Below are 20,595 nucleotides of genomic sequence, written 5' to 3' on the forward strand. Positions count from 1 at the left end.
TGCTTTCTCCTAGTCCTTCAAATCCCTATTTAAAATCCATGGGCAACTAATCTCTAACAAAACAATCCTCTTCTCCTCCTTGTATACCAACCTCGCATTATTATTATTATCATCATCATCATCATCATCATCATCATCTTGCTTTCGCACATTGGATTTCCAATGGAACTTCAGGAAGCTTGGTGACAACAAGTCTCCTCAAACTTGCCGTGTTCAGAATAGCACTTTTCTGAAGCTCGTCTATCTTGGTCTCTATACCGATATTCTCTAGTCTCCTCTTTAAATCCTTTGGAACTGTTCCAACAGTTCTGATTACAATAGGAATTACCATTGTTTTCAGTTTCCTTCTAGACTTCTTTCTCCTCAATACGGCTATCATATGGTATTGCAAAATCTATTATTTTGCAACATTTATTTCTCTTTTCAACAACAATCATGTCCGGTCCTCTTGCCTCTATTACGTGATCAGTCTGTATCGTAAAATCCCATAATATTTTACATCTCTCATTCTCTAGTACTGGCTCAGGTACATGTTCATACCACTTTTCATTGACAATGAAACCTTCCTCTTTATAAACTTCCCAATGGATCTTCTTACCCGCCCAGTCATGTCTCCTTTTATATTCCTTTTGTGCTAATTTAGGGCATTCACTCACAATATGATTTATGCTTTCATCCACCTTTCTACACATTCGACATTTACTGTCCTCTTGAGTTTGATATATTCTAGCTTTCATCAGATTCGCTGCAAGCGCCTGTTCTTGTGCTGCCATAATAGAAGACTCTCAGTCTCCCTTTTTACACTTCCTTTCTTTAACTAAAACCAGGATTCATTCCCTAATATTTCTTCCGTCTGTCGTACAAATTGTCCGTGCATAACCTTTTCCAGCTCCACTGTTCCTTTCTTTCATTTTTCTTACGTATCTTATACTCGACCTCTTTGTTATTATTAGTTTCAGATCCTGATTCAACCACCTGAAGGCTCAATATTGTCCGCATTTTGAGAGGACAAGTTTGAAAAACAGGACCACTGACGGTGGGAAAAACTAGATCACCCAAGAACGTAATCCGTACACAAGTAAGGAGTCTTGCTAATAGCTTTAAAGGTTCAATTTTAATAGAAGCACCTCTTTCATTTTACCAAACACTTGACAAACGCTGGAATTCAAACGAGAATCGATTGACGTTACTTTAAAACGATAAATATCTAAAAATCATTTCATACAAAATGGCGAACATAAAACTATCTAGATACGTTTGGAACTTAACTCAAGAAAAAGATGAATATTAAAACCCACAAAAATAATATTTAGAAAACTAAAAAAATAATTTGCAACAAAGTACTTTATGAATAATTAAAACTTGATTAAGAAGCTGGCAAGCGACACATCGATGACCGCGATAAACCAGCATATAAAACTAAAACAGTGTATAGCGCTGAAGGCGCGCTCTGATTGGACACTCCGAGTATCCTTTGTTGGTATATACCCACTCAGTGATCTTGGTGTTTCAAGCAATCTGATTGGTTCGCTATCTCGGAGTAATTGAGCATTATTCACTCCCTACGGAGTGAATAAACATTTTTTTAATTCGCCATGTTTGACGCTTCTATAAAAACTTTAGCGCATGCTTTGTGCCGCTTGCACGTTTTCCACGGATGAATTGAGATGTCAATTAAATGGACTTTACATGTTTTTTTTCTGTAAGTGTTGTTGATTCAGTTGAGATCACTTCATGAGTATATACTAAAACAATTATTCTTTTCAATCTCGGTGAATAGTGGCAGAATATTTACCGAGCCGCGATTATCCACCACTAGCCACTTCCACTTCAGTGAACTGTTGTTAACTATCCTAGGAATTAATCTCTAGTTTGACCTTGTTTACGGATTAGAAGTTCCAACGTGGTGGACCAAGGTGAAAAAAGAGTGCAGTTTCTCCCGCTCCCTCTCTCCCTCCTGGTTTCATTTTTTCCTCGAAGCAGCTTCGTTGAACATTCAAATCGACTTGCCGTGCCAACTGTTACGCAGACTACCTCTTCTACTGCTTCGTTTTTTATTATGTAGTGACAGTTACGGTCTTAGCGTGCGGCTTACAGTACACTTTTCTCTCAGCCATAACAAAATTACCAACTGTTAAAAGTCGTTTACATACAGCGCACTTGATACACTGTTTGTGAAGCACACTGCTGTCAAAGTTACATTTCTCCATTTGGTAAACTCTTGTACCACAGACTGCACACTTGTCCAGCTGATTGTTTACCGTTGGTTTATTGTGAATGAATGGCTTAGCATTACCCGGTAATTTTCTCTCTTCTGCAGTGCTGTTAACTGGTTTGCGTAAGGGACGAGGCTTTGCTGACGTCACCATTTGTGCAAGACCCCCTGGTTTACAAGGTACTTTTGGTTTTTCTTTAACATCAGGGCTTGGTTTGACATCTTTGTCACCATTCTTCTTTTCAGCAATTTTGTGCTGGGGAGGGACAGTTGATGATGATACACCAGATGCCATATTTATCAAGGCCTAATATGAACAAATACAAAAGCAATTCATCAAAGAAGTCTCAACACGAGCCCAGTATTACAGACAAACCTTTGCAGTGGCCGAGAAGTTTTTCTTTCGCAGACAAACCTTCATAAGTGACAGTGTTCAATCATTGCAATGCGTCAAGATAGAAAAATTAATCACAACCCCATTTTCATTTTAAAGTTGCAAAATATTTGGACGTTTTCACGTGCGTCCTCGTTCCCTTGTTGATCTGTCAGTGGAACACATCTCTCATTACTCGTGTTTGCTCATAATATTCACACATTTAAAAGCGGATGGCTGAGACACCAGTGTCAACCAAACCGCACGTGAACAACTTGAAATGAACCTTTAAACCGATGAAATAATTTTTCCAAATAAATTTGCTCGAAATGTTTTTAAAAAGTGTTTATAGAAAAAAAGTTATAATTTAAAATCGCTTTTTTTCACTTTCAAATTTCGCAAGCGCCGCCATCTTGAATAATTGTGGCGTGTTACGGTTGCCCTATTATTCTGACACAAAGAGCTTTTCTCTAAAAACAAGAGGGCAACCGTAACACGGCACAATGATTCAAGATAGCAGCGCCTGACAAAATTTGAAAACAAAAATAGGCGATTCTAAAATTCTATTATTTCGGATACAAACGCTTTTTTTAAAACAAATTACACTGATTTGACTGTGAAGGTTATTTCCTGTGATTATTTCCTGTGGAGGTTCCCTTTAAAGTGCCTATGAAGTAAAAAATATCTTTTGCTTATTTTAAAGACCATTCAAAATGATGAAAAATGGTGTTTTCTACTTTGGAATAGCGTCTTTTTCACGTTTTTGTTAAGAGATTACAAATGACTGTAATATATAAATGACTGTATGTATAACTTAACCTGAGCTGAAGAACGACGATTTGTTGAAATGATGTTTTCACATTGGAAAGGTTTGTTAGATTGTGTATTTAGAATACAAACCATTGAACCATAAAAAATTAAGAATATCTCCGAAAATATTGGATGGGTGTTGTTCAAACCTGGCAGCAGTAATCTACATGAAGTAAGGCACAAATTGATACCCTCGATGCTGTAGCCTTGGCAACCATTTTTTTGCTGCTGCGTCTATTTGACGCAGGATTGATTTTGTCGTTTATTGTCGTAATAAGACGTGTTCACTCTCGGTAAGCTGATACAAAAATTTAAAGTATCATGGGCAGCACATGTGTTTCAAGTCTGACCATCTACCTGTACTTATCTGTTCAAAATCCAAGATATTTGGTTCATTGCAGAGAGGGAATCGAAACAAGAGTGTTAACATGGCAACACCTTAATGGTGTCACTTTGTGCCTGATTTGATGAAAATAACTGGTGCCAATTTTGAATAACATTACTCCAGTATTTTCGGAGATATTCCCAATTTTGGGATTTAAAGGGAAAGTACGGCCTAGAAAAAATTCCTCTGAATCTAAAGTTCTTTATCTGTATTGTCATAATTGACCACTCACTTGGGCTTAATGTGTTTAAATAGCCGACAATAACGCTTCAAAAATAGGCAATTTAAAACTGAAATCCGATATCTTTCTTTTTGTGTATGCAAACGAGGTTATGACGTAGCAATGGTCAAGGATTTCTCCGTATGACTAGATGTACTTGATGTAAACAAGGAAAACAGGCGAGGAGATCGATACTTTGTAGACTTGAATCTTAATCCGGAAGGCAAATTGTATTGATATTGGCTCCACCATCAGAACAGATTTACCTCGTGGTCGTTAATCAGGGTTTTATGTGTAAGTTATATGCAGGAGTTTTACAAAGCGAAAGAGAGCTTGCGGTGGTATCAAGTGCTCATTGCTGTGAAATAAACGCCTGGAAATCAAGTTTAATCTGTCTACCGTGGATTTCTACGATCGATTTATAAATTTCCATCGAATGGTAAGAAGAAATCGTTTCAGTAGTTTCTATAAAGGTAACAAAATTGAACTACATTTCAAGTTAAGTTTATTTTACTGCCTGGAAAAGTGCATAACAGTGAAAGTTGTCTGTGTATGACTGGATTCAGTTTTCTCGCTCCAATATAATGATATTTTGGACTGGTTGACTGAGATTTCAGTACGAAGCGAATGCCACCAAGACCAATATTCATACACCTGAAGATCCCGCTTGAAGTCCTCCTTGCTAAAATGACACCCGAACAGACAATACAGTAATATGGTTTCCCGGTTTGAGGAATCTATCCACGTTTTATTTTCGCCGGCCAACTTTTCTTTAAATTTGCATTTTCCAGTATAGGCTTCGGGTTTTTTTTTTTGTGTTCTCAAGTCTACACATGAGTCTAGTTTTATCCCCCTCGAAAGAATACACCCCAACAGCAGTAGTTGTTGCTGTCAAAAAGCCCAGCTATGCGTAGTGTGTTGAGCAACATCTAAAAGTTTCGTTGGCTTATTCTAAATTTAACGCTTCCCCGTGTGAAAGCGAATAAATACGTTTGCTGAAGCATCAAAGACGGCTGTCGCAGAATTAAGAAAGTGACAACAAAAAAAAAAAAAGGAAGAACGCTTGTCGAATATTTCTATGTCGCATTTTCAAGGTTTTTGTCTTGTTTACATTTGATCCGGCTGATTTTTGCCGCCTAGTTTAATCGACTAGAAAATCTACAAGTCCTAAGTGAGTTCAGTTTCTGTCGCACTTATGGCCTACATGGCCTTCTACCTATTGAACCCCAAGACAGTTTACCATAGTTCATGTTACATTTGAATTTCTCGGTTAAGAAAGGTCACACAACATTGAGAAAGTGATGAAGGAACGAAGAACTTGGTAAGTTCAAGCACGTTTGTTGACGTCATAACATGTCATATCAAGGATGGCGCTCTCCTAGTCACGAAAGAGGCAACTTCGAAGTGCTCTTGTCACATGTTAACAGGGCACTGGACAAAACGGCAGTTATTTTCTAATTCCAGGGGAAAAGTTTTAGTAATTTCGAGAAACTTTTTCTAGACCGTACTTTCCCTTTAATACAGTCCTTTGTAATGTTCGTGACGTCATCATTCTTTAAACAAGAACTTGAACATCTCTGGAACGAAAGAAGGTATTCCAAAATAGAAAACACCATTCTTTATCGTTTTGAAAGGTCTTTAAAATAAGCAAAATATATTTTTTTACAACACAGGCACTTTAAAAGAAAAGTTCTTGAAATGATTCAGCACAACCCGTCTGTTGAAGACAACAATGTAATTTTCAAAAGTACAATGTACAAACTATGACTACTGAGTGATGTCAATCACCTCAACCATAAATTCTTCAACGACAAACTAAACAACAACCTTGGCATATCTAAAGCACTTGTGTTGAACTACTTGACGAAAAAAGCCGGAGCTTTGAGGCAATTTAGAAGTGCTTTTTATTTGCCAAACCATGTTGATAAACGTGAACGTTTGTTGAGAAACTCTTACCTTCTTGTCTTCCTGACCGCCTTCCTCGATCAGTTGTGATAACCTCTGGCTTCTTTTGTTTGCCAATTGAATCCATGCAGGCTGCCCCAATCCCTCGTCCTTGCTGAAAGCTTTCTTTGAAGCCACATTTGGCGCTGGAGACGAAGTTTCAACTTCTTTACGGTCAGAGTCTCCAGATTCCGTTCCCTTTGAACTTCCATAATCAACCTTGTCAGCTGGAGTCTTTAAATCAGGAGATTGTTCTTTTTGCTTGTCAATTTCGTTTTGTTGTTTTTCTATTAGTCCCATAACCTTCGTCTTATTAGCTCTTTCTTCAGACTCTGTACTACTGAATGAGTGTCCTTCTCGCAATGGTGCGAGTTTATCCTCAGGACTGGTCTCCTCAGACTGAGCCTTTAAATCAGGAGATTGTTCCTTTTGCTCAGCAATTTCTTCTTGTTGTTTTTCTATCAGTCCCGTAACCTTCGTTTTATTAGCTTTTTCTTTAGACTCTGTACTACTAAATGAGCGCCATTTTCGCAATGGTGAGGGTTTATTTTTAGGACTGATCTCCAAAGACTGAGACTTTAAATCAGGAGATTGTTCTTTTTGCTTAGCAATTTCTTGTTGTTGTTTTTCTATCAGTCCCGTAACCTTCATCTTATCAGCTTTTTCTTTAGACTCTGTACTACTGAATGAGTGTCCTTCTCGCAATGGTGCGGGTTTATCCTTAGGACTGGTCTCCTCAGACTGAGCCTTTAAATCAGGAGATTGTTCTTTTTGGTCAGCACTTTCTGGTTGATATTCTACTATCAGTTCTGCAACCTTCGTTTCATTGATTTTTTCTTTAGATTCTGCACAACTGAATGAGTGTCCTTTTCCTAATGGCGCGGGCTTATCTTTAGGACTGGTCTCCTCAGACTGAGCCTTTAAATCAGGAGATTGTTCTTTTTGCTCAGCAATTTCTTCTTGTTGTTTTTCTATCAGTCGCGTAACCTTCGTTTTACTAGCTTTTTCTTTGGACTCTGTACTACTGAATGAGCGCCCTTTTCGCAATGGTGTGGGTTTATCCTTAGGACTGGTCTCCTCAGACTGAGCCTTTAAATCAGGAGATTGTTCTTTTTGGTCAGCACTTTCTGGTTGATATTCTACTATCAGTTCTGCAACCTTCGTTTCATTGATTTTTTCTTTAGATTCTGCACAACTGAATGAGTGTCCTTTTCCTAATGGCGAGGGCTTATCTTTAGGACTGGTTTCCTCAGTCTTGTGTTTCATGTGAAATATCTGCAGAGACTCTGATCTTCTTCCCATATCCAATACAGGTCTGCTGACTTCTTTCTTGCCATTACGTTCTTTAAGAACTTTATCTTCAGCCATGACAGTTTCTGCTTCATTTTCCACCTGGAGACTTTGTTTGCCATTAATTCCATTGTTTTCCTTGTCAGAAAGTGTGTCCGTTTTTTCTGTTTGACTTGCCTCCTTCCGTTCGTTATCTGTAGTAGATACAGTTACCAAGTCCTCTTCTACTTTGTCTTTTTCTGTCTGTTGTGTTTCCTGTTTTTCCGTGTCTGCTACATTGTCTTGGCTGGTAGGCTCAGATGATTCCTTCAGATTCTTGAGAATGTCATTAACTTTCATTTTCAAATCCGCAACAATGCTTTCTTTGCTGGGTTCATAAATAACTTCTGGTGTCTCTAATTCTGTTCCACTGGTAACATCTGAATTCCTTATACCTCCTGATTCCTGGTCTTGATTGTCATCAGCTTCGGAAGAAGTAAGGTCTTTGGGATCTGTTTTTGATCGCCTGTGTGGTTTGACTGGATTATTCTTCATGTTCATGGAAGAGCTCTTGGTTTGCATCCTTGTAGGAGGTCGGCGATGTTTTGGTGCAATTTTGATCTTGTCATGAGCGGCCTGCAGTCCATCAATTGATGAAACACTTGGTAGATTTTCAAAACTCACAGCAGCTGCAAAAATGGCAACAAAGTGTCATGAGCCAATTTCAATGGGATAGGCGCTTAGCTGAAAGGATTACAGTACCAACAGACTGTCAGGTGTTCTCTGTTTCATCTTTGAAGAACACACTTAACACTAATTAAACGATCTATTTGTCAATATTAAGTGTGAAACTTGATTTTCGTAAAACAGTGCTGAATACATAGAAGTAGAGCGAAATATATACGGAAGAGAAAAAACAAATAAACTACAAGTTCATCCCTACAAGCCTGTTTCGTGGTCGCCCACTCATCAGGGGTTGATAAGTGATGAGTGGGCGACCACGAAACAGGCTTGTAGGGATGAACTTGTAGTTTATTTGTTTTTTTCTTCCGTATATATTTGTCAATATATATATAATTGTAGCACATACATGTAAAAGCAGGGTTTTTGTCCGCCACAAATTTGCCGAGAAAACCACTACATCTGTGATCTGTCCACTTCATGTATCTTTCCCTTTTCTTTACAAACAATGTGTGGTCTTTTGCACGTCACATATTATGAAGAAATGTTGTTAGATAGGCTCTTCACTTCATTGCCCATATCTGACACAACTACAAAGCCAAACCATTTACAATACTCTGGGTTATTTTCAGGGTTCAAGTGTTAATGACCAGTGCAGACAGTTTCATGGTATGAGCACTCAGGCCTATCAAAAGTATTGTACTATTTCAACTGAGCCAAATGGTGAATTAGTTTAGTGTCAACAAATAAAACAGATCTTCCACGTTTGAGGACAAAGTTGCATCTGGTGTCTTTTAAAATGTCAACATACAGTTACAGTTTTTATTGTTACTGCAATGTATGATTTTGAAACAGGAACAATGTACATACCTTCTGTTCCACCATCAGAGCTTACAAGGCTCAGGTCCAGTGATGTACCAACAGAATGCAAGGAATCTGACGACAGGGCACGTTCCTCAAATGCACCACTTTCACTCATGCTTTTATCCTGGCCTTTATATTGCATATTTTGCAATCCCTTTAACAACTTATCAGAGTTCTACAATGTGAGACAGAAACAAAGAGACCTTTACTATGTGGCTTAAAATTTAAGAAATGAAATACATCTATTACAGTGTAATACTGTGTTGCCACACCAGTCAGCACAAAGGCCAAATTACTGTCTTGCAACAACAAAAAAAAGTTTTTTACTGGGTTGCCAGTATGGCAATCCCAGTCGGAAAATAGGTAGAATGTGTCCTTTTCTTATTATTCTATTGTTTCTTTTCCGTGTCGGGAAAAGTCTTCCCTGTCCTTCCCCTGCTAAGTAGTGTCTTTGTGCATAGAGTCTTCTGGGCGTATGTTTGGTCGGTTTCATGGGTAGTAGAAATACATAGAGTTATCCGGTGGACACAGGAGAATATTTAACTTGTCACTGTCATTGTAACGCGGATGACGTTTTAGTGGATCTTTAAACAAAATATACCCTTATGGAGATCACTAATGAAAAGTCAATTGGATAAACAAGACAGGCGGTGAAAAATAAATATCTGGAATCTTCAAAGTGACGAGTAATATCCTTTGACAACAATACCCCTTTTCACGGTTAGTTTTTCTCATTTGCATTACAATATAATCTAGCATGTATGTGAGGAAATTTCGGGCTGTTTTGTAGTTTTAACACGAAATTGCCTCGCATCCACGTTAGATTACATTGTAATGCAAATAAGAAAAACTAAGCGTGAAAAGGCTATTGCATCTTTCGCCGCCGGATATCACAACTTATGCTTTGTTTCTACTGTTATTTGGATAACTGTGATGTTATGTACAAGACTGAAGCCCAATGGCAAATTCTGTATGGGTTTAAAAGGAATCGAACACCTTGAATGTATCACAGTGTTTACTGAAGTCGCATCTCAGTTGTCTGGCAATTTACATTTATTTTCTACTCAACTCTGCAGAGTCTTCAGAACCGTTCAGGAATTTCTAGCATGCACTTTGGTTAGATCTCTGCATCGTCTCCTTTTAACCTTCCAAATAATTTCTTTTGGTTACACCGAAACGCATGACTAAGAACATTCATTCTCTTTAGGATAGTTTGAACAGACGTTAAACAGAGTAGCCTTAGTACATAGCGTGGCCAAGGGTTAGGGTTAGGCCTGGCCAAGTAAATTCAGGAAAGTTATAACAAGGTCACAACAGTTTCATTTCACCGAAAGTGATCATGACTACCGTTACCCTGTGGCCGTGAATCGCAAAATCTGACGCCAAAATCTTCTTGAATTTGAAGGCAAGTGTTGGTTCGCTGCTGCGTTGTCAGGTTAAGTTTCCACTTTGGCCACATAGTAATCTAATTAAAGAGCAACTTTCCAGGTGGTATTCACGTTTTTAAACCTACGCATCTGTAAAAAGTGCCCGTGTGCACTCCAGGTATGCACTGTTATCTCTACCTTCCTGTTCCTACCCATGCATTGCTAAATGGAACTGCATATTGACATACAGGCATTTACAATGAAAACAGGCTGCTTAATGAAAATGATATCAAAGTCAGGAATAAAGGCGAAAGTAAAATATAAGCTGGAAAACCAGAAGAAAAAGATGTAATGACAATGAAAAAGACCACGTAAAGCTAGCAACAGACACGGGGGATTGTCACTTCAAAAAAAACATAATGAACACGGTGAATTACTGCAAATTGTGAAAATGATGCAAGGGATGGTTAAAGGTTCTCATATTGCAGCTTTTTTGGGGGGCGGAGATACCTAAACTGCAAAAGATATCAGTGTTGTTATCGGCTTTCAACCTCGTTCCCAGGGTCTCTCTTCTCTGCCTCCATTGTCGTTGAGAGAAGACCCTGGTTCACGCTGGTCACGTGGCACTCGTCGACAAACATTTTTCCACTAGGGTAGTGTTTTCGTTATATTTTGATCCCGCAACCGCACCTGGGCGAAAAAATATTCGTTTAACAAGGCATTTCTAAAATAAAAAGGTCAAAAGAGCTGATGTTATATTCCCACAGGAGATGAATTCCCACAAAAGCGGTCAAACTAAAAGCAAGAGCTTTTGTGATCGACAAGACGACTTCAATGTCGAGCGGCGATTGACGTTCGCTTTAAAAAAAATTAATTTCGTTAGTAGCCAAAGTTGCTTCTTCAGAACAAACACTAACATAAAAGAATACACCAAACACTACGTTGGCTTGATAAAAATGTCTCTTTTATTTTACTGCGACTAAAAATATACACGCTATTAAAGCGCGGTGCAGTGGTAAAAAAAATCTTAACGACAATTTACACGAAGTTGTTGAAATATAAATATCATAAGTCAAACTGTCAACTCGCTGTACAAGATTGCGACCTTAGCAATCACGTTGTTTAACTTTCGAAAGAAAAACGAAAATCAAAGAACAAAATGAAATACCTGCACATGCTAATACAGTTTGATTTGATGGATTTGAGGTCGATATGTGACTCGAGAACTTAAATAACAACACACCGGCTGATCGCTGAACATGTTTGTTTTCCATGTATAACCGTTTCGCTTGTTTTCTTGCACGACAAAATTTTCTTTCCTTTAAAATTGTCGCAAACTATTAGCATTCTTCGTTGATCCGGACCTTCACACGGATGAAAACTTGAATAACGTGAGGATATTTTCTGTGGCGTCTGATCGATTTGACCACAACTTTTTTTCTTTCACATCGGGTTCCATATGTGTAGTACATAAAATACTGCTGTCAAACGTTTTGTCAATGGTTATCTGGCCACAAAATCAATTGCGTGCTGATTCCCTTCTTTGCAATGTCAACAAAGCCTACATTGCCACCCATCCCCCCTAACACACATTTCGCCAACCTCCCAGATTCTGGGAGACACGTGACCAGCGTGAACCAGGGTCTTCTCTCAACGACAATGGAGGCAGAGAAGAGAGACCCTGGGAACGAGGTTGATCGGCTTTTACCATACTGATACAACAAATTTTAAGCCAAAAAACCAACAAAACGAGGGCGATGAATTCATAGAACTTATACATATGCTAAAGGATGATGCCAGGAATCCTGAAAACGCTTTTGTCCGAAAAGTAGATAATTCTTCCGATCCATGCATCGTACTCGCAACCAGCCAGAGTTGAGGGACATTGAGCGATTTTGCACAAACCCGGCAAAATTCAGTGTACTTGGAGTTGATGAAACTTTTAACTTTTAACCATGACAACTTATCGTCACTTGCTCCTCAGGACAAAGGAGGATAGCCATCCAGTCCGCATCTTCCCAATCCTTCTCCACCATAAAAAGGAGCCCGGTAGCTATTACACGGCCCAACGCAAAACGTTCTCGTGTACGGAACAGACAATGAAAAGGCGTCAGCTGACGGATTTGGAAGGCCTCTGCCTTACGCGTTGCACCTGTTCTGTCACATTCACATGAAAGACAATATTTCTTCAAAATTGGCTGCACTGGGAATACCAGCACAAATCTCTCAAGAATTTAGAACAGATATTTTCGGAAAAACCATTGGCATCAATAAGCAACCCGGATTAATAGATTGTTTGACACCTGACGAGTTCGATGAAAAGCATTGACTGGTCGCCATCCTCAAGGGGCACTTTTCTTGAACTATTTTATGAAGTACAAGGCAGATATTCCTTCAATGTCCAGCCTTGGATTTCCACCAGGTGTCTGCGACCAAAACGGAAACGAATGTATGAACTCGGTCTCACAAAGAGAAAAAGCCGCCACTGGAAAGAAGCGGCTGTCCTTACCTAGCTGTGTTCGCCTTCTTAAAAACAGTACAACGACAGAGAACGGAGGAGGAGTTGGCCTTGCCAGGCATTGGAGATTTAAAACTAGATCCAATGTATGTTGACCTTGCGGTTCCTGAGACCGTCTTTTATCGCAACTCACAAGCGCAAAAGCAAGCTGTGCTAAAGAAATTCTACAGTGAAGGCATAAAAGCCCCACAGGAAGTTATGCCAATGAAGATGACGATGAAGACGACAAAAACAATCCATTATTCATCACTACGCGAGAAAACGGAATTGTTCGTGTTCCATTTACAGTTATGACACAATTTTTCCAAAAAAATGGTGTTCTTATTGGACGCAAAGAAGAAGCCACTGTCTCAGCACCTGGAGCGAATGCAGTCTCTCATACGGGAACACAAACGCAGGTGAGCTTTTAAATATCTCTCTCATTCAGTAATGCGGCCACCACAGTGGTGTCAACTGGAGCTGATAGCGGCAGTCTGTCTCGCCCACCAAACGATGAAAGAGTACATTTCGGTACTGTAAGAACTATTTCGTTTAGTCAGGATTGTTGGAAATATTTCTGGTAATTCAAACTAAACCGGGGACTTACAAGAACCCCCCCCTCCCCCTCCCATCCGACCAAGAGGGAATCACCCCCAAGGTTGTAGTTCTATTAGGGCAACAACATAAATGTTAATTCATACATTGAGTAGAAACCCTTTAGTTTGGTCTACAAGATGACTTTTCCCCCACACCCCAATATCCCTTTCCAGCAACCTATTAAGCCCCCTTGCCGTTTGTTAATTTAAATCCCGGTATAAAGGTCGAACTAACGCTATCTCCTTTTAAGCACAAACACGTTTCCTCGGCAAGTGCAGCTCCACCTAATGCGTCCGTGGCGGATAAAACAGCGTTGTGCCCTCCAAAAATGCAAGAGGGTGCCTTCCAACTTGGCCTTCTCCAATTTTGCCAGCAGTCAGTTAAAAAAAGCTACGGTTGCGGCCAGTTGTTAAAATGCACCGAGGAGATGGTCGTCATTATCACGGCCATGAGGAGGTCCCACTGGCAAAACGGTGTTCAGAAGCGAAGTAGCCCGTCAAACGTGTATTTTCATGGCCGTGTGGAATACGTACGAGCTATGCAAGCAGCGTTTCTACCCTTTCTTGTGATAATTCCGACTGTCCTCCGTCCTCAATCGTTCAGTTGACACAAAGAGCATGTGTACTGGTAAATATTGTAATCGTAAGCTAACATATAGTCACGTTTTAATATTAAAACTGTCGCAATATATCCTACAACAATCATTTGTATGTGTCTTAGGGGTTCGCTAACAATCAGCAATTGTTTTCTGTCATTCACCCCTTTGCACCATAGATCAAAAAAAAAATACTTTGCCAAAAATGTGCAAGCACCCTCCTTCCTCCACCCCAGCCCCTCTGTTTTCATCTTGTAATGAGGCAAATAACCCTGTGTTATAAACAAAAACCCCAGTTTACAAACCAAACTATGTTCATATCTTCTTTGTACAACATTTATTTTTTATTTTTTCCATTTTATTTTTTATTTTTATTTATTTACTTTTATTTTTTACTTGACAAAAATGTATGTGCACCCTCTTTCCTTGCCCCCACCCGGAGGTGGTAGCGTTGCATGACATTCCAGAAAAGGGCAGTCATGTGACATGTGCCTAAAACCCTGTGTTATCAACAGCAAAAACTCTGCGGTGCCAACCTTGAACAATTTTAATTTCTGTTTCCGTTTTATTTTAATTTTTTTTTTGATGAAATGGTATATGAAATGAAACATATGAACTGCGGATACGAAATCAAGTGAAGCTATGATCTTCGCAGTTATGAACGCAATTTTTACAATTGCGTAGAGAAGCCTGAAAAATTCAGGACTTCAACGGGGACCCCGTTGAAGTCCCTGAAAAATTGCATTCATAACTGCGAAGATCATAGCTTCACTTAATTTTTTTTTTTGTTATTTTTTTATATTTTTTAATTTGGAGTCCAGAGTCCAAAGTCCAGTCCAGGTTCTAAACTGTGCCGATAAGTATAGGCTTTAGTGGTTGTGTCATGATAGTTGGTGAGATAAGGGTAACTGCAAACCCTTTCGTAACCGCAGTGTTACTGTATCTCGACATTGCATACAGTCCATTTGATCAGGAACCTGTGAGCGCCGCGAGATATTCCTGCACAAACCCCCTCAAAATAAAAGTGCTGCACTGTAACTACCGGCTTATACGAAAAGTGGTGTCAAAACTTTGTGTCAAGCCCTGTACTATCCCCCTCTTTTGAAGGTTCTAATCACTTGTCATGGCAGGGCTCATTCCCTTATCTTCTAAAACATTCCTTATTACCCCTGAGGTTTCTTAATGATGAGGAAACCCTCAAAGAAGTCACATAGAAAACAGTACACATGTACATGTAGCTACAGTCTAGGACAAAACCTGAGACATTTTGGGTACTCCAGAAAGTTATCCATTTAAGAGTCGCCCTTTCCCCTCTCCCCAAATTCAATGTTGATTTATATTGGTTCGAAATATACATTGTACTGTAGGCCAGATGACAGTATGAAGTGACATTGATTGAGGGGGACGGGAATGGGAAGGGGAGTGTAGGTAGGGGTGTGTAAAAATTAACATGAATTTGTGTCACTGTCTCAACAGCTTTGTCCAAGATTGTAGAAGCTGTAATTTGCATTTGACCTCTAGCAAAGAACTACAGGTAGAAATTCCTGGATAAGAGACCCTAACATCATAAATGTATTATATTTGTGAACATGTAATTGGTCCAACAAACGGAGAACCCTTTTGCATCAGGATTAATTTTACTATTATACATGTACAGTACCGTGTAGCATGAACATGTATCACTCACCATCTTACTGAAAGGATCACTTTGTGGTCTATGTACAACAGGTTTTAGCGGTGTTTTCATTTGGGCATCTGTCAGTGACGGTTCTGATTTTGTTCGACTGCTTAAAGTTTCATCACTGTCTGCCAAAGTTTGACCATCAGTTGCTTTGTAGTGCTCTGTAGGAAGTGCTTCACAAGACTTGACCCTTGTGGGGCTTTTCTTTCTCTTGAAAAGGCTTCTCATCCTTTTTAATGGACTCCACTTCCACTTCAATGATCTTTTCTTTTTCTTTTTCTTTTTTTCTTGGCCTGTGTCTTCATCTGAGAGCATGTCTTCGTCAGCACTGCTTGGGGACAAATGCTCTTCATTTTCATAAGGTTCCTTGATTCTAACACTTGCAGTTTTCTTTGATTGAATGTTTTCCTGTGATGTTGCAGTCTCCACGGAACTTGATGAAAAGGACTGAGCACTGAGTCGACTCCCAGGCCCTTGTAATGCAGACTGAGCTTGAGTCAAAGAAGGATCTGATGTAAACTTGCTTAAGAGATCACGGGATAACTTTCCTGGTTTCTCTGGCTTCTCCAACCCTACAAAATACACGAATAAATAAATGTCATGCAATAAAATTTCCCTAGCAATCATTTCCAATCATTTCCTGAATCCTAATTATACAGGGAACAACATTTACTGTAAATGCTTGTTTATACTATACCTTTTAAATCTTATTTTGGGACTAATACTAAGGGAGCAGCTATCTAGAAGACCATGTTTGAGAGGAAAGATTGCATGATTTGGGATCTGTAATAAAACTAAGGGCTGAAATGATTCCATATTTTGAAGACCTGCTGCTGTAGATCATTGCTGTTATAACTTAAGATGTGGTGGCTCCAAAAGGAGCTATTATTCTTGTTGTGTTCAGTAATTATCTCAAAGGATCGACTTTTCCAGGCTAAGTTCAACAACTGAATTCAACTGACATGGAAACTCTATTCCTCACAGAGCTGTTTGCAGTATAACCTGAGACCTATAACATCAACAGAGACCTTTCCACCACGTGTGAGATTTTCCAAGAATGCATGAGGCAAAGTGTCCAACTCAGAGCATCACTACTCTGCAGGTTGTCGAAATCATATGTCACAAAAAATTGGAGGTCTCTAATTAGTTTTAGAGTTTTTGGGGTCTTTGGTGTCTTACGAGTCTTAGGAGTCTTTGTTTTCAAGACACCCTTTGCATTAATATTTTTGCAAATATAAATTTAGCTAACAATAACAAATGGTTTAAAATATCAAAATCCTTTTAAGCCTTGAAGGATCAAAATAAAATATCTGTTACTGTAAACTAAAAGGGTTGTAATTATTTAGCCAAGAGTAGAAATCATCCCAAAAGATGTTACATGTAGTTACTTCAAAAAATTCATGAATTTTCAAACAAAATTATGCATTTTGACATTCTTGATCTTATAGACTTCTAATAATATTGAACTATGCAGGAAATACGTACTACAGTCACAACACGTTCATCCACACAAAGGCCAAACAATTTCAAACAACAGAAGAAACAGAATTTGAATTTAGTAATGCTTTCTCGTGACCACTTAAAACCATGTAGTAGGAAATTTACATGGCTTTACCGCATAACATGGGTTGAGGTGGTTATGGAATAAAAATAATTATGACGAGGCATCCAAGTACAAAGTTAAATAACAAGGTCTTGAATGTGCCATTGAAGTGTATACCAGTAACTAAGGGTCCAAAAATCAGGTTTCCACCTAAAACTCAAACTCTGTCCCTCAAATTAAATGTGTTTTTTTATTTTAAATAAACACACAGAATACAGGGCACCATATTCCCATATTAATAATGACAACAGTACTAATAATGATCCCTGCAAAAAGAAACACTGTGTCACTTGCTATTCATTTTCCAGCATTCTACAGAATTGGCAGCTTTGTCAAGTTAAAATTGTATTTAAAAAAGGTGAAGGGTATGAAGCTTAAAAGAAGACTTTTCCAAACAATAATTATCTAAATAAAGTACTAGATTTTAGATGTTATATTGGATTCACCACTGTCACACATGAGTGAGCAATATTAAAACAGTTTCATAGTACAGAAAATAAACACAGAGGTCCTGAATTGTGCACCCAGCGCAAAATCCATCTATTTTTCCGATTCCAAAAATACATGTGCATGTAATTAACTAAGCCAAATTGTGAACTAAAGTGCTTATTAATTACTGAATCTCTGCATTTCATCCAAAGGAGTCTTTATCAGTCTTGAAACCACTTCACTGACTGGGCTAACCTAGGCAACAAATTCTCCTTAGCTTGTTGAGATCTTTCTCCCAAATAAAGCAAATAATCATACGAAACAACCGTTCAAGTTTCCTTTTAAACTCTATGACCAATATCCGCAAAAGTTGGCACGGTTTTTGCTGCTTCACTATGAAAAATGGCAATGAAACGAGGTAAACAATCACTCCCATTTGATTCATTTTTACAAAATGCTGAACACCAGAATTGAGGAAAATCAAGGATTTTAAAGCCTTGATACTGCAGCACGGTCGAGATAAATATTTACAAGACGATTAAATTAAGGGAAAGTAACAAAACTTAAGCAAGTCATCAAATTTTGCTCCAAAAATGGAAAATTAAAACTAGTCTCAGTTTTAGTCTACAATTCGGTAATCATTAAACTACAAATTTAAAATCGACGGGCTATGGCCGGTTTACACGTTCCGATTTGTTGGCCTGATTTATCGGCCCGACGGCGTCAGAGCTCAAATCTTGCGTGTACTTTGTCAGCCGATGAATGACCGATTTATGGCAATGAAATTCGGTCCGATTCAAAAAATCTGTTGCACTGCAACAAATTTTTTTAAGTCGGGCCGACACTCGGATAGATACCGCCTTGTCAATCTAACGGTATTCGCGTGGGTAATGCGCACAAATGCTGTAAAAAATTAAATAGCAGATACTAAAAAGGATAACGGGGAGGTCTTGGGAGGAAAAATTACACGTTTTACACAATTTGCACGGTACGATTTATCGGCCCGACAAAATCGGCCGACAAATCGTATCATTTAAACCGGCCTTTAAAATTTCTTACCTTCAGCTGATCGAGAGCCTTTCAGAACACCCTCCGCCATGTTGACCTCTTTGTAATCGGTCGCCTCAGGTCGCGTGAAGTGTGCTATAACTTGTAAAAAAGATGACAGGCTTCTCAAAGAATAACCTGGATTGATGCGTGAACGTTGTCCGTTTATAAAGTAGAAGTAGAACCTCAAGCCGCGCTCTGAATTAAAAAACTAATTGATTTTTGTATTTAAGACTTAATTAATATATTAAAAGGGTTTCACACGTACCAATGAGTTGGCACACGCGCGATAAATATACAGGCGCATTTCACAAACATAAGATCAAACAAAAGTAAAATTTTGTGGCATTGTGGTAAATTAATTCGAAAAACGTGACTGATCAGCCTGAAAAGAACCAGAATTTAAGCGCAAGGGCGTAGACATTCGAGGTGCTGGTGTTTACATACTGTCAACAACGGCTACTTTATAGAAATAGAACACATTAACGCTTTTTGTTCCCGATATCCTGATCCCTATAAATAGCAATGTCCAGATGGACTTAAGCCTATAGAAAATGTAATAAACCACAATCACTAAAACGTTAGCTGCTTACATGTAAGCTTAACTCATAGAATAAAGTCTTAATTCTTCTTACCACTTTACAAATGAAAACATGACTTGATCTCCGCTGCAAATAGACACCGTTATCAACACATGGGATTGAGCTGCTTAGCGACCGAACCTCGCTGCTTCATCTCTAACAAATAAAGAATACAAGTTATAGACTTCGATTCTCTTCGGCTTCGATCAAAATTCTGAGATTACGCGTCGTATGAGAAGTTTGCTCCTTGCTGAAACGATGACCCCAGTCTCTCACGTCGGCTCTCGGTTTTTTCTTCAGGGTTGATACAAGGAGAGAGCCTGGGTGTGAAAATGACACCATTCCTGTATCCCTCAGCTTCAAAGGAAACGTGCCCAAAATGTTCCCGCGTACAGATTTTTTTTAAACTTGCCACGCAGAAAGGTAATGATCTACTTTTGCCATAAAGGCAAAGAAAATGAAGGGTCACTGTGCTCCTTTTCATGAGGTGCACTTTTAGAAGATTGCGTTACTTTAAGACGATCTTCGCTTACAACTGTCAGCAACAAAAAAGGCTACATTAGTGAAATTTAGATCAGGTAAACGCACTCAATTCAACATAACTAATATAACTAAATTAGCCTTTGCAGCTGCTGTCTTTTTCTGCGGTGAAATAGACCTTCAAAAACGATACATATTAGTCTAAGAAAGAAAACTTCGGTCGCACGAGAGCATAAAAGGCGAAATATTTGTAACTTCTCACGCATAGGATAGGTTTTTTTTGTTTTTTGTTAAAATGGACAAAATCAGAAAAGGAAGTGATCTATGGAAAGAAAAATAGGGGTCACGGAGCATTCAAGACAGTAAAATCGCTGCGAAGTTCTCAAAGCGATGGTATATTCGCACTCTCACGTCATTGCGTGCCATTCCGAGAAGACCTGGGTCCACTGCTATCCCTTGGTGCCACACGCTTTTCAGGCTCCATTCTTGTGGAAAATGTTTGCGCCTTTAGCATTGTATTTACCGTCGTGTTCGGCGAGGCATTACGTGTGTGTGACAATCTCGCAAAAATGCGCAGTAGCAATGGGCGCGAACGTCCTTAATTGACAATGACCACAACCAGGTTTCTGAGCCCGCGAGACTGAGCACCCCCAGCAAACCATTGCTTTAACGAAACCGCTGGTCAGGTTGTCTTGTCATCACAGGCACCTTCAGTTTCCACACAAAGAGATACACAAGACAACGTGGACGTCCCCAAATGGCAAATATCATAACCAGATTGCCATAGCAGCACAGTAATCAAGGACAAGGACAACAACGTCACAACAGAGGAAGACACACGATTGGAAAGATGGAAAGAGCATTTTGAGGAAGTCCTAAATAGAGAGCAACCTGAAAATCCCATTACAATCATTGACCAACCACCTCTGGAAATCAAAGGCATTAGCACTGGGCCAG

General features: G+C 39.1%; 1 protein-coding gene across 2 annotated transcripts; it reads right to left on the reverse strand.

The window, feature by feature from the left end:
• Positions 1–1,097: 1,097 nt before the first annotated feature.
• Positions 1,098–19,428, reverse strand: LOC138015363 (glutamic acid-rich protein-like). Of its 2 annotated transcripts, none has more exons than XM_068862368.1 (6): positions 19,213–19,428; positions 18,590–18,679; positions 15,505–16,070; positions 8,768–8,936; positions 5,960–7,905; positions 1,098–2,522 (listed from the first exon to the last, which is right to left on the reverse strand). In XM_068862368.1, the coding sequence occupies exons 2-6, from the start codon at positions 18,627–18,629 to the stop codon at positions 2,058–2,060; spliced, it is 3,186 nt and encodes a 1,061-aa protein (XP_068718469.1). In that variant the 5' UTR covers positions 18,630–18,679; positions 19,213–19,428; the 3' UTR covers positions 1,098–2,057. The 2 variants fall into 2 exon arrangements, with proteins under 2 accessions (XP_068718469.1, XP_068718470.1); XM_068862369.1 differs by having other exon boundaries at positions 18,590–18,673; positions 19,213–19,420.
• Between the last annotated feature and the right edge of the window lie 1,167 nt (positions 19,429–20,595).

The sequence above is a fragment of the Montipora capricornis genome, chromosome 9 (genome assembly GCF_036669925.1).
Source record: "Montipora capricornis isolate CH-2021 chromosome 9, ASM3666992v2, whole genome shotgun sequence".
In the NCBI taxonomy this organism is placed as follows: domain Eukaryota; kingdom Metazoa; phylum Cnidaria; class Anthozoa; order Scleractinia; family Acroporidae; genus Montipora; species Montipora capricornis.

What these genes read in the sequence shown, in the direction of transcription:
- LOC138015363 (XM_068862368.1), bottom strand. Translation starts at nt 18,629, where the DNA reads ATGGCGGAGGGTGTTCTGAAAGGCTCTCGATCAGCTGAAG. An exon ending in AGGCTCTCGATCAGCTGAAG is followed by an intron (nt 16,071 to 18,589) that starts GTAAGAAATTTT and finishes TGTATTTTGTAG; the next exon opens with GGTTGGAGAAGCCAGAGAAA. An exon ending in CTCTGATGGTGGAACAGAAG is followed by an intron (nt 7,906 to 8,767) that starts GTATGTACATTG and finishes CCATTTTTGCAG; the next exon opens with CTGCTGTGAGTTTTGAAAAT.